Source organism: Drosophila simulans, chromosome 3R (assembly GCF_016746395.2).
Source record: "Drosophila simulans strain w501 chromosome 3R, Prin_Dsim_3.1, whole genome shotgun sequence".
Taxonomy (NCBI): Eukaryota; Metazoa; Arthropoda; class Insecta; order Diptera; family Drosophilidae; genus Drosophila; species Drosophila simulans.
Window position 1 is genome coordinate 28012556 of NC_052523.2, and position 14866 is coordinate 28027421.

The 14866-nt window shown below is 39.9% G+C and overlaps 1 protein-coding gene across 17 annotated transcripts in view; it reads right to left on the reverse strand.

Moving 5' to 3' along the window:
* LOC6730387 (polypyrimidine tract-binding protein 1) overlaps window positions 1-14866 on the reverse strand; it is a 125879-nt gene that overhangs the window by 86730 nt on the left and 24283 nt on the right. For all 17 annotated transcript variants that reach the window (XM_039295112.2, XM_039295110.2, XM_044923303.1 and 14 more), the window contains one exon: window positions 14519-14617. In XM_039295112.2, the coding sequence (XP_039151046.1) occupies window positions 14519-14608 (90 nt within the window). In that variant the 5' untranslated portion in view covers window positions 14609-14617. Of the gene's footprint in view, window positions 1-14518; window positions 14618-14866 lie in introns of those variants that run through there.

Genomic DNA, 14866 nt, shown 5'->3' on the forward strand with positions numbered 1-14866 from the left:
TTCGCCTTTTTCGCACTTCGCATATAATAAATAATAATTTATCATACTTTGCTGCACTGATTTATATAGGAATCTTTAAACACACTCGCACAGGGGCTGCGCAAACAACAGTACTTACCTGAAACGAGAGGAATAACGTCACAATTTAATCAGCAACTTTAAATAAAAGATCAAATGTAATTTAAATGAAATTTCCATTTATATATCATGCATTAAAATATCGCATGCTGTGGAAACAGATGGGTGGTGGCACAACCAAGTGGCAGCACCAGAGCTCCTCAATTATTAATGCGTTTTTGTTCATTGCATACTTTTGGGCTGCCAGTGAGAAGTCAGCTCACAAACACAGCCAAACAAGCGCAGAAGAGAGTATTTGACAGTGAGAGCCAAAACTTTGATTTGTTGAACACACAGTCGGGGGCATTCGGTTAGCGATATATATATATGGCAATACTTGTACTACTTTTTAAAAACGCATATCAGAATAGCATCATATCTCAATATCTCACCATTTCTATTCGCATCCCCCAAATGTGTGCTATCGTGTGCATTTGTGTTTTAAATTTCTCCACCACCACCAGCTCTATTTATAACTGCCACTCTGAGTTAATTCGTCGTCGTCTTCATGCCACTTGGCATGAGTTTCACATTTCAATTTGTGCGTACCCCAGACCCGACCATCCCACCGCCACTTCCGCAGTCCATGTAACCTCCTAATGTCTTGGGTGTTTTAGCAAACAAATTACTTTTAATTTTCAGTGACTTTGATTTTTGGCAGTGTTTTCTGCAGGCCCGTGTTGTTGTCACTGCCGCCAGGCATTCTCCCACCCACCTCCGACCCGCCACCACACTTTACTCCACCACGAAGACACTGACTAGGCATCTTCATTATCATCGGTTTTAGTGGGCTCATTCGCCACGGCTTTTTATTTCACTTCTGCACTTGTCACTGTTTCTTTGATTTTCTTTTTGTTGCTTCTGTCCTTGCATACATACACACGTGAAGAAAGGAGCTGGTGTTCGAAAATGAAAAGACAAAGGAAATGGTGGGAAGGAGGGAGAGGGAGAAGGCAAGCAAAAGTGACTTTTGAGTGACAAATTGTTTTCAAATTTTGACTGGGGCTGCGCTTATTTGTGTTAATGGCATAAATTTGCATAAAAGCATTAACTGTTTATTTGCTTTACCGCTCTTTCCCCGCTCTTACTTCTTCATTACCACCCCTTTGTGCAAATTTGCAAATTGGCCAGAAAAAGAAACAAGGGAACAATTCAAATCACATTTTTAGACTCTTATTTCCGGATTTTCCTTCATTCTCGGGTTTGCCTTGGATTTTGCTCATATGAGCATCGCTTGAAAGCGAAAGTGAATTTTCGTTGATTGCGGGGAGTGAAAAGAATGGGAAGACAAGGAGGGGAAAAAGGGGATTTCACCTTGCAAGTTATTGAGTGCCTGTTTTTCCCCTCGGGGTGCAAATGTAATTTCGTGCTCGTATTTATTTATTAAAGCCCCCGAAAAAGGAAAACAGCCTCCTGATTGAATTGTGACAAATTCTCTTCCTCCTGCGAAGGGCAAGAATGCAAATTAAAATAAGTAAAATTACGGGAGGGTGGAAAGAAGGCAAAACACACATGCATACAAAATTACCACTAAGCGTCCTTTCACATTAACTTTTTTGCAGAATTTTACGCAATATTGGAAGCCCTCCAGGGTGTAGGAAGTGAAAATAGTGATTTAATGATTTTAAAGATTATAAAGAGGCTTAGAAGGCTTTCACGTTTCATTGAAGGACCGGGAATAGCGGAGCTTTAAAAAAAAACGGATAAAGGCGATAATGGGCATTAACAAAGATTAGCGGTCGTAATACTTTGTGGCTAAAATTTCTTTAGAACCGCACGCAAAATAAAAAAAATACCAAAAACAAAAATGACAGCCTTTTTAACTCCCGCCGTCTGTTTCTTAATTATATGCGAAGAAATGTTTAACAAGGCCGTGAAATAGGCTTACATTTAGTCCTTTACAAGTCTTTCACGCAAAGGACTAAGCCCAGTTGATTTTCGGTTGGCTTATATCGTTAAAGACAGAAAAAAGTATATTACGAAACCTGAGAAACCAGAACAGAAAAAACGAGCCGCGTCTGACTGGGGAATTTTAACACTTTTCCTTGACGTTGCAGGCGGGCCAACAACTTTCGGCCCACCACTTTGCCACGGAAAAGTTTTCCTTTTGCGTCCTCATCTCCCTGTCGCTCTCATGAGAAATGCACGAATACCAAAATAGGTTGAGGAGTGTTAATTTCAAGGAGCCACTACTCTACCTCTCATCTGCTCATCTATCCTTTACCAGAGATAATCGCAATTTCGGTCGGACTGCGTGTTATTCATTTCGAACCATTTAACTTTCAATTCACTTTTTAAAAATAAACTTCGACTGCACTCTCTGCGCGTGGACGTTGTGTCAAACCCAAAATTATTGGGCTGACATCAACTAATTTGACTAATTAACAGATCAATAACATTTTACTAAACAACTCCCAAATTGCCCAATTAGCTATCAAACGTTTTAGGTGCGAAAAGTAGAAACATGTAGTCGCAAGTCAGTTATTGTATGCCAATGGCAATCATACTCTTCTCATGAATTAGAAAGAATAATGGGTATCATATTTAATTAAGTAGAGCGAGTATAAAATTGACCAGTTTTTGAGTTTGATGCTACGAAAATCAACTATATGCATGTTTTTTTTTTTTTAATTTTTCTTCCTTCAGGGGAGTATCTATTTACAGCTCTGCGTGACTGGCACACAAGGGTGACAGGGTCGGCAGGTCAGACACACGCTGTTGCATTCGTGGTCGCATTGCACGAAAGTTAAATGTGCCATATAATTTGCTACTTGTGCATATTCTGGTGCCGTTAGGAATCCATCTAAAGTCGGGAAGGCCAAACCACAGCTAGCTCAAATCCCACGTGGCTGACTGTTTTGTATTTATTTTGGAGACTTTGTAAACTTGTTGAAGGCGTGGCACGCCTAGACGCCCACTTCAATAGCACAGTGTGCGTCTTTTTGACGCACAGTATGCACGTGAGCGTGGCCCGTAGTTGTTGCTGTCATTGTCACGTATGAAGTGCCATCGACTGACACAAATGAAGTGGCAGCTATTAGCTTTAAAGCGAACCGGCAACGATGTTGCTTTCCAGGCATAAGTATACCCTTACACGCACACAGCCGTCAGTCAAGTGGGCTAGGGTTCAAGTGTGTATTTGGGAGGTGTAAGCTGTAAGCTATTGGTCGCGCTGCTGATAATCTCAAGATCTAATTAAATCAGAATATAAGTTGGTTATAAGCCGGAATTTCGAAAGGTACCTCCCAAAAATTCAATGACATAAAACGGATAATTAGGAACAAAACTATGGGAAGACAAAATTAAGATAGTTATGATTGTTGTTTGTTTCTGTGAAGGTACTCTCACTTATGTTAAGCATTGGCCTCATCTTCCCACGGAGTATTAACTTTTTGACTTTTACTTTGACTGCGAGAAGAGCTGCTGAGCTTTAAAGGCACCTCTCTAAATTTCTTCCTCTCGTCTTTTATGTTAGTAAATTAGCTTAACTAATACATCAAGGGTGTTTCAGTCACCGCTGATCCTTCAGCTCCTTCTGTTGGTGCTGCTGCATAATTTAACAACATTTTTCTGCCACTTTTATTCAATTTACACCCCGTATATCTTGGGTCCCTCAGTCAATGAAGATTTTCCTTCTCGAGGCTTTCTTGTCTTTGGTTGAGTCCCATGAAAAAGGGCTAACCGACTGGCGTGTTTGACGCCATAAAAAATTGACTTAAATGGTAATTTACTTGCAGTTGGATTCGGTAATCTTTGCTTTTTCCCTTCTGCTCCCTTTCACATAGACAAATCTGCTCTGCTGTGTACTGGTGTCTTCCGTCACATTGTGCTTTGCTTGCTCAAGAATTCCTTTTGAAAAATTGAATCCCTGGCATGCTGGACTAACACGAATCCATCCAGCAAGCCCCCATGATTGTTTATCCACGCAATTGTGTCCCACCCTCCGTTCCTTCCAATTCCTGTGTGTGCTCGTGCATTTGTCTCTGCTGCCATGAACACCAATGGGATTTTACTGCTTATCTCATTTTCTGCATATTTTATCAAAAACAAGATGATGTATACATATTTCACGCTCAGCGAGCGGATAGTCGCTCCTTAAGAATTTAATTGTAATTTAGACTGCCTACTGACAGCTGAAGATTGTCGCTGTTTTTTACATTTTGGATTTCTGAATTAATGGGAGTACACTTGCGAGCAAAATCAAACCCATGTGGTTGGATTTAGATTCTTAAAAAATAAAATTGGGACTATATATTATAGCCCTATGAAAATTGAGGCCTCCATTGAGGCACCCGCATTCCAAAATCCGATTAAAATTATTTTGGCCACAACTCCACACAGGAGCAAAACTCAACTTAGCTCTTACACACGCAAGGGAAGCTTCACTTTATGTACACATGTATGTGAATGAAAATCACTTAAGCGCACAATCTGTCAGCCATATGACCAATTAAAAGTTTTAGTCCTAATACGCTTCATTTGACAAAGTTAGCCGAACAGAAAAAGAAGCAAAATTGAAGGAGTGTTCTCCAATAGAGGAATTAAAGTAAGAAAGAACAACTTTGAGGGACATAAAAAATACAAGAGAGTGAAAAATAAAAACTTTGAAAGGCATCTAAAAAGACCTGGGCAAGCAAGTTTCGTAGCTTATTGAAATTTATTGAGATTTATACATAATCTGTGCGGCGTCTGAAGGAAACTTTCACCCAGCTGTCAATCACAGTGCAGGCCACCTCCTCCGTGATATTGCCCACCTCCCCCCAGAAACCATCATCCTCTAGTGACCAATAAAAGCGACAGGCACAAAACATTTGATGAAATGCCGAGAAGACGAGGTCGTCATCTGTCCAGGAAATAAGCGCCAATTATGCCACCAGCAAATGCGTTGTGACTCAGGTTTGGTTTCAGTTTTTCGCAGCAGGAAGCCGGGTACGGCCATCAGCTGGTTGGCCTGTTAGCGTCCCAAGAATTCATTTCGTTTCGCTTCTTCCAATTTCAATTTCAATTTGCTGCATGCTGAAATGGCCATGTCGCCGTCCCCATCTCCTATTCAATCCTCATCTTTATCCCCTTGGAAGGAATCCCCAAACCGCTTTCTTTGGCTCTTGTCCCAAAAGCGTTCCAGCACTGAACTAACCTATGGATATCTATATATCAATCCGTCCTGAAAATCAACTTTTGCAAGGTTTTAGTTCAAAAATGTTGTATGATATTATTTGAGTAGAACTCCGCTGTCTAATAATAACCATCTAAAAAATACTTGATTTCTTCACAACTTAAAAGATCCATTAAAAACTTTTTAATTATTCCGATTACATTTTCCAGTGTACGGGACTGCTCCATATTTTTTTGCGGGTGTACACCGATGCGGGGAAGTATCTGCTTGACCAAGCGCACACAGAACGCCGGAGAAGAGGTCCCGTGGGTGGGAGTGGGGTTGTATCATTTTGTACGCACTTCCGCTGGCTCGTAAAGGGATTTTCCTGTATCTTGCATCCGGCCGGCTACTGCTCCTTCTGCTGAAGCTCAAGCTCCGTTTGGTTCTTCCTATCCTCTGCGTCTGTTGCTGTCTGTCATCTTGCGCCAATGGGTCATCCATCTCCCGGTTCATCCCCGATCCGCAGGCCGCAAATGTTTTATTTATGTGTGGACAACTACGTCGATGGCGGCAAAGTTTTACTTAAATATGCGTGGCCGAGGGGTTTGGGAATCTGCAGACGGCGTAGCAGGCAGGTGTGTTCGCCCCCATCGTTTCGGAAGGCATGTGTGATTTCAGCCTTTGATTGAGTGGTGCTTTTCCAAATCCGCAAAATAGATTTCCCAATTGACACATTTTTATCTTTTGGTCTTCTTTACCTTGGCCTGATTTTTCAGGCACGTTCGCTTTGTCCCTGGTTAATAAGATTTTAATATTTATACTAGCATTTGTCTTTCTGACAGTTGAAGAAATCAAGTGAAATAAATTTAATTAACTTTTATTTACTCCTTAGCGGAAAACGACTTTATTTAAGAAAACCGCCCAAATTTTGAAGGGCTTGAAGTATAATAACGTCGACCTGCCCAGGCGTTTATTCATTTATATTACTTCGCGCCCAAAACACGCCTTCTACTTTTGCTTTATTTGCGTTGTTGATTGTCAACATCAATTATTTAACTTTGGCCTAAAAACTCCTCGAAGCCTTCGACCGTTCCCCGCCCACTCTTTTCTGATCCTTCCGTGGGTCTATTTAAAAACAGTCAACTAAGCGCACATAAAACTTATCACGCCTGAATTTGTCAGCACAAAAGCCAACGCACGAAAAGAACCCAAAGCAACCCTTTTTTCGACTCTTAAGCATCCTTTTTCATCTGTCTCCCATTTTTTCGGTTGCCAGTTAGTTGGAAAATTTGCCGCGGCTTCGATGCTTCGCACTTCATTTTTTGTTTGTCTTGTTGAATGCTAAATGCAAATGTTTTGCATACTTCATCCCGTTTCTACGTTTTTTTACACGCTACGGTGGGGATGGGTCTTAAAAGAGTTGCAGGGTGGTTTTGGTGGTTTTGCACGAGAAAGGGTGATGGTAGCCACTTATAACAAATTGCGCGAGCTTGGCAACAAAAGAAGCACCCCTTTAGAAGCCGGAAAATAGGCGAGAAAACTGGTTGCAAAAAAGGAACAAAAACAAATTTACTCTCACTCATTTCCCGCTATTCAAAAAGTTTACATACAATGCACAATAAGTATTACGGTGAAAATCTGCAACCAAAGAAAGAGATGGAAGCATCTTTTCGTATGCTTTTTAAGTTTATGTCTTCAAGTATGTTCAAGTATTTCACGCCATCCTCAGTCTAAAACCTCTGAAATATATAGGAGTTGGGTGCATGCAATTCATTCTCTTTTTTTTTTTAATTTCAAAAGTTTTCGACTCCAAACTTTGAAGGGCGTTTTGAGTAATTAGGCAATTATATAATTGTTGCGCTTCAATTAGAATACGACATGTGTGGTTGTGCGTACCCAGGCTATAAATTATATCAATTTCCAAGAATATTGAGCTCTAGCCTGGTTTCTCCAACCAAGGATAATATAACTTTATGGCCAAAGCACAACCAGTTCTGCAATAATCCTTTCATAGGTGCCCGCAGATCCTGCACTGCGATGGAATGCAAAAACAACATAAGCAACCAAATCAAGCAATTAGAGCTTTAAAAACTTGACTGTGCTATTGAAGCAATTTGGCAATGATTAAAAAATTTCAAATATATATTAACCATAATCAATACTAAATAGAATGTTACATTTTTTTTGTGTGTAGCCTGCCTGCGCGCCAAGTGTGTGAGCTGTCATGAGGTTTTATTAGAAATTGTTATCGCAGAGCATGTTGCAGCTTTGCCTGATGCTGCCGCGGCTTTGGCACTGCACTCGCTGCATCGACCCAGAGCGCTTAAGTTTTGATTTTTATCTGCCTGGGATGCAGCTCCTGCTACCACCCGACCAACCGCCGGCTGAAAAGCCCAGCTTATTGCCCCATTTGCTATTTGCTTTCGACGGCTGCGACGGAGACGGCTTTGGCCACAAGTGCTTTGTTATCTGCGGAATTAAAAAACGTCGCCATATTGCCGGGCGGAGGAGCGGATGTTTCTCCTGCTTCTTTGAGTGCACTTTTAGTGCCATAATTCAGAAATCGTTCCAGCGGCTGCTGCAAGTGGTGCGGTATTGAATACCCACGAGTTCGGCCCTCTTTTATTATTGCAATGTAAATACAAATTTATATTGGCGTCGTAAAGGTAAAAAAAGGCCAAGCAAAACAGAACCTTAGGCGCAGATCCTTAAGTGCACATATTTACGGCATTTGGAAAGCCCACGCAGATATGGGTAAATCTCCAGCGGAAGCAATCGCATTTCCAATGTCAATATTTGAGTTTGCTTTCTATGTGAAAGCCAATCCTGGCTGTGGTTTTTGCTGCTGTGTTTGCGTTCTTTTTATGATTTTGGATTTTACGTGTGGTATTACGAATCTGACAAAGCCGGATTATGAGAAGATAAGGAAGGGTGAAAAATACACGAGAAACTAAACAGCAGCCTTCGTAACACCTATTTATATTATCGACTACACTTTTATATTATCAATGGAACAAATAATAAGACCAAAAATGCTTTAATATGTTATCTTATTTATTCATATTTAGCTTTCTAAGCAGCGTTGTGGCTTTGGCTTCAATAGCCCAATCAGCGTTGAGGAATGGTCATAAACACAAAGGATTTGCAGAATAATCTACCCTGCCAGACATGAGAAACGCATTGACTATTCCACTCGCCATAAACATTATAATACTCTTGAACCTACTTCTCAGACGCCCAAAAGTTTACATGGAAATATGTGCACGTAAGTCGAGTAAAAATTTTATACCACCACAGGGCACCTAAGATGTGTAATAAAGAGAATTCTAAAGACGCCGCCAAAACCAAATCATAAACCAGAATAATAATTACCCAGGACCGGAAGAGCTCACTCTACAGTAAGGGCTGGCAAGGCAAGTAAATTTATTGATGTGTCTGCGCCTAGAACTCTCTACATACTCAAAGCCCGAAGGTCGCGTTGAGCCCTGGCAGCCATAAAAAGTTCACATAATAATGTCAAATGAGTTACAACAGAAGCCAGCGAGGGATTGGAAAAGGGGTTTTTGGTAAGAAACCGCGTAGCCGCACTTTTCCCCCTGATGATTGTGTTACGGATGACATCTTTGCGGTCGATTTCGGTTTTTATTACAAATTTATAGGCACACATGCAAATAAATCGCAGGCAAGGTGTTGGTGTCCACACAAAAAAAAAACTTCTCCAGAACTGAAAAAAGTTTCGCTTTCAATAGAAAAGTTTTTGCAAATTTCATAATGCTTATTTGGTCAGTCAGACAGACAGTGTGTTTGCTCTGCCTCAACACTTTGCTTGCCGAAAGTTTGGCGCCCCTTCCCGTTGTTTGTGTTTCAGTCTCAGTCGGTGTGCTTGTCTTTCCAGTTTTTGGCCAGCAAGCTTCCATTGCTCCTTCGGCGGGCACACCTGCAGACAAGGACAACAAAGGATCTGGAGACCTGGCAACGGTACCGACGACACTTAAGCTCATCTAATGCATGTGTCCGTTTGTGTTTGTTGTGTCCACATTCGACAGCATCGAAGGAGTTGGGACGCGTCCTTTTCGGTCTGCCTTGATTCAGCAGGGAAGCAATCTTTCGCACACGGCGTGAAAATCGCGAAAATAAATATTGAACTGTAAAGCCAAAGTAAACAGGAAAATGTTGCCAAGGATGTGTACCGTCGTTACCACGGGGGCTGTTAAGGGTTAAAGCCGCTTTCCTCTGTCGCACCTGTGCCCGGTAAGACCTGCTTTGACTATGCTCCCCCGCCGGCACTAAGTGTCCCACAGTAATTGGCTTGTTTGTAGAAGGGTTTTCAAGTTTCAATCGGCCAATGGAAATTTTTTTAGAACAATCAATTTTTTTAGTAATCAATGACAACAAACATGTGGTAAAAATATAACTATTTATAGTATAAGATCTTACTTATTATATCCGTTACTTGTAAAATAAAGGGAAATTAAAAGGTAGAAAGAAGCGTTTTTGACACTAAAACGTATTTAAAAAGGATATATATACTCTTAACCAGACGAGCCTATATTATCGGGTCTATCTTCTCGTAAATCAAGCTGTACGATACACGCCAGCGCCCCTCGGTCGGTTGGACGACCCTTACTACACTCCAAATTTGCAACAGAAATTATAAAAGTATTCAAGTAGTATAGAACCCTTTATAAATTTTAATTAAATATTGTTGTCGTAGATATTAAAACTCCAATTGAGGAGGTCGTGAAATCACACAAGAACAACAATCGTGTTCTAAGACACCGAACTACAGTAAGAGAAGAAGTAGCCGCGACTATGGAAAACCCGATAGTGTGTTTTCTAACGCACTAATTGATATTAATGTTTATCCCTTTTCAGTTGTCAGACACATGAATTCGAAAAGCAAAAAGGTACACTAAAAAAATTTGTGTGAATAATCCTTTTTTTCGCGCCAACCAGTTTTAATTTAATATCGAAAACTATGAATCAAACATCTTAACACAAAAAACAATTTTATTATCATCTACAATATTATTACTTTACATATATATAATACATTTCTAGTCATCCTTAAATAATAACAACTTTGTCTTGCGTTCGTTTTCTACCAAGTTTACCAATCCCGCAAACGACATGGCACTTATTAAAGGTTACACCCATTTTGTAAAGCTCACTCCCCCACCCTTTCCTTACAAGTTGGGTGCCGAAATAGTTTGGACACGCACAAAAGCGCGCTTCACAAAGTAATATAAATAATAATGCCCTGTGCTCCCTGGGTCCGTAAACGAGGGAATAATTAGTCTTTGCTGTTAGCCTTTGTTGTTACGCCGGGTCTAATGGCCCGACGCAATTTTGATTTTAAAAGATGGTCATGCGTGCATGTCTAATGTGCCAGGGTTCTCAAGATCCGGTAAATTGGCCGCACTTCCACTCTACTCCTGTGTGCTCGCAATTCCTCTGAATAGCTATAATCCTTAACGCTTATAAAGGAACCAAGAAACAAAACGAGCAACTGAGTAAAGAATCAAACCGTCAGCAAAGGACAACAAAGGACGATGTCCTTGGTGGATTAGGGTGTACCTTAGGACTTGAGAAGTGTAAGGGTATATTCAAATTTAGAAGAACAAAGAAAGGGAGTTAATTATAATTCAACGTGCTTTTAGAATCGAAAACAACTAATTCAATTTATATGCTGTATTTTCGTCTATATATATAACCGCTAAAATAAACAGGGTAACAAATTGTCGAGTTCGCTTCAAATGTTGCATTCGGCTACGGATGGATTTGGGGTTACTCCAACCCGAACAACCGAATATTCAACCATAGCCTTATAATTTCTTGAAAAGATGTTTTACCTTTTGTTGTTCTTGATTCTTACGCATCGCAGAAAGGCAAATATTAAGTGCCATGAGAACATGGGGAGGCCGAAACTACAGGCTGCTCTTTCATGATTTTTTTCTGGTTTTTATGAATTACAATAATAAAGAAAACGCATATAAAAAGTTAAGGCAAGGGAGCCAAATAAAATCATAAAAATTACAAAAGTATGCAGAAAAAATGGAAAGAAGAACCGGGGGCAGACAACTCACGAATGCGTTCAAGAAAAATCACCGTAATAAAGCCAAGCGTCTGAGGTCTTCCCTGTGTCTCAGTATGTATGTTGCAAATAAAACAATTTGAGTGGAAATAAAAAATAAAACAACATTTGCCCGTGATGGGTTAAGCAGAGAACGCCCGAAAATAAAAGTAAGGTGCAATGTACAGCTGGATTCTCAGGCAGGCGAACATTACCTGACAAACAATGCGTCCTCGTCGAGGAATAAAGCACGTCTTAAATTAATAATAAGCAGCATAAGAAAAACAAATACCAGTATCCTCAGACGAAGATGAACCAAGGGAGATGAAGGTGGTCGAAAAGAGAGAACTTACAAAAGCACTTGAAAAAAAACGTGAACCTGAAAACCACAACAATAATTATTACACAACACGTGCTGCGATCCTTATACTTTCAAGAAAGTATTTGGAAATGCTTATATTAAATGCTTATATTATTGTTATGTTAGTTAAGTTGAAATGTTATAATTTACTTGTCCTTATGTCCCTGTATATGTATTGATCCACTGCAACCATTTCGGTTCTGTCAGTGGGTAGAAGTGAAATGTATAGGGGTGCTGGCATCATCATCTGCCTCCCACTTGGCAAAGGGAATTTTTGAGCACACCTGAGTGGGCTGGACAAGCGAATGCCGGAATTCCTTAAGCTTTAAGGCTTTCGAGACAACCATGTTTATGCGATCTAATCCGAAACTAAATTAGTTGTGAAAACATTTGTCCAAAATATTTTTTGGCTAGCTTATACCTTCCCTAGACCACAGCGTTCATACGAAAGGAAGATAATATGGAAATTACAAAAATATTAGATTTTTCCCGTGATCTGTAGGTTCTAACAGTGTAGAATTAAATTTAAAAGTATAACTGGTCACGTTAAAATAAGTTCCCGGATTCATCACAAAATAGAGAATTATAAACTAAATTAAATACTTAAAAAGGAACTGCAGAAGAAAATACAGATCACCCCTCACGATGAACCCCATAAAAACCAGACTTTTTCATTGTCTTCTGTATTTCTTTGTTATTAAATATTATATTTCCGGCCCCACCTTTACATGGCAATTTTTAACGCCCTTTTTATGACCAATGAAACTGCCCCTAGCCAGCCTAACCAACCCAAACAGTCCCTTTGGATCCACCGCCCCGCATGATTTATGCTGCGCGGTCAAGTGTAAGTTCTACCGCCGGCACCTTGGGGCAGGAAATTGGGTTTAACAGCAGCAGTCAGCGGGACCTGGCAGCTCGTTTAATTTCAGTCGATTTTTTTTAGCGTCCACCGTTTTATTAAAAAAAAATGTTTCGTCCCTACAGTTTTGTTGCCTTTTTATGGACTGGTTATCAGTGGACTACTTTGCGTGTTGCGATTTGCCCTAATTAGTCGCGTCGGCAGATCAGGATATTTGCCGCACTGAGCCGGGAGGGTATGGGTTCAGCTCATAATTGCGGATGTCTGTCAGCAGTTAAGCTCCAGTGGAGTTTTTCTTTTTCAGTGTTTATAAAAATCGCGATTTATAGGCTGCTCGTTAGCCTTTGAACTGATGCTGATGGGTAATGTATAAATATATATACAGATATTTATAAAGGGACACTGGGTAATTGTTATACCCGTTACTCGTGGAGTAAATGAGTATACTAGATTCGTTGAAAAGTATTCATCAAGCAGAAGGAAGTGTTTTCGACCATATAGAGTATATATATTCTTGAATAGGATCAATAGATTCTAGAGATATTTTGATATATTTTTATTAGTCTTTCGAACAAAAACTGCTTCGACCACTCTCTAACGTCCCAAAACCGCCCTAATTTTTGAAAATTTTTTGGATATATTTTCAAATTTTATTATGCCAAAACACTTTCTACTTTCAACAACCGCACAGGATTTTCTCATTTTATTATCCCAATATCCCAAAAAAAAAAAATAAAAAAATCGATTCTTTTACTTGTTAGTCGGATAGGATATTCAAATTTCGAATACAGTTATGGGGTCCGATTTGCATATAGAGTTACATGCTTTCCTGCGTTCGCGAGCGAATTATTTAAATTTTGTGTTCTGCTTATATGCAGATGAAAATAAGTTTTCGCCCAATTAGATATGCCAAGTTCATCACATTCCGAAAGAAACCTCATACAGAAAATTCACACAAAGGACCTCTATCCTCCGAAGTGACCATCTTTGTTAATTTGTCTTTGGGAGATAAAATTAAATTTTTTATAAAGGGTGCAAGGGTTTTAAAAAAAGATCAGCTGAGTAGGATTCAAACAGAAATTAAAACCTCATTTTTATTGGTAAAGCACATTTTTTATTCTGTTTACTACCCCCCGTGCAACCAACTCGCATACCCTCTGAGGGGTGCCCCCGCTAACGAGCGCCCATTATGCAAACAATAAGCACAGCGTCCTCTTCTGATAACAAACCACAGACAAACGAACGTACAAAAATATCCCTCCTGGGACGAAGAAATATTGGGCATACGACACGCATCCTGCGAGTGGCTTTCATTCAAAAATAGATTTATGTGTAGCATTTAAGCGAGACAAAAAAAGTAAATAAAAAGCAAAAGAGCACAGGAAGGACACCCAAACAATATCAAGAAAAATGTTCAACAGCATTTATCAAACGTGACGCAATCCGTGGGAATGTTTAAAACTCTTTCTCCTTTTTCCCGCATCTAAATCTGCTTGACATCATTATTCTTCAGCAGAAACAAACAATGTGAAGTGCATTTCGGTATCATTAAAATGTGATCACTTCGAATTAAAGCACAGTCAAATGGGGGCGGGAGGGAGTTGGCTGACGGGACGCCATCTTGGGGCAACAACAGTTTGATTTAGTGCCGCACATTATTTCACGTAAATATCTGTTCTGGGTCTATACAGCGTGTGTGTTTTGCAATAATGTCAACAATAGACTTGGCTCTTTGACATGTGTGGGTTCGCCGAGTATGTGTGCTCCAGTTCGTTGGCTACATTTACATTTTAGCATTTTGCCCCACTTGTTGACTTTCTGCAATAGAGTTCCAGCAGATTTGCATGATTTTCGCATTTATGCGCTTAATTTACTATTTATTAATGGAAAGCATACAAATGTTTAAGTAGAGGTCCCCGGAAGGCAAAGGAAATGGAAAGGAAAGCAGGAAGTGCGGACGAGAGAATATTGCCGGCATGTTTAATGTAATGTGAGATTGGATAAACTTACCTTAACTCCAATATTAACCGGTTCAAATTCTGATTTGTGTAATGAAGGAATTGGCATTTGCAATTGCATGGGAATGGGGCAGGACATCATGGTCGCTACCTGTGAATGTAAATAGAAATAGACATGTTTGTTGTTAGTCGGATTGAAGGTTACTGGGTATATATAAAAGGATTAAAAATATATAACAGCTTGTTTGTTTGTAATTATTCTAATGTATACATATATAATGTATACCGACTTACTTTCGGTAGTGGCTCAAGTCCCTGTAAAAACAATGACCATAAGGTACGGTGCAAATCAAGCGAATCAATGAAAAAGCTGTTGCAGTTTTCTTCAGGCACTTAAACT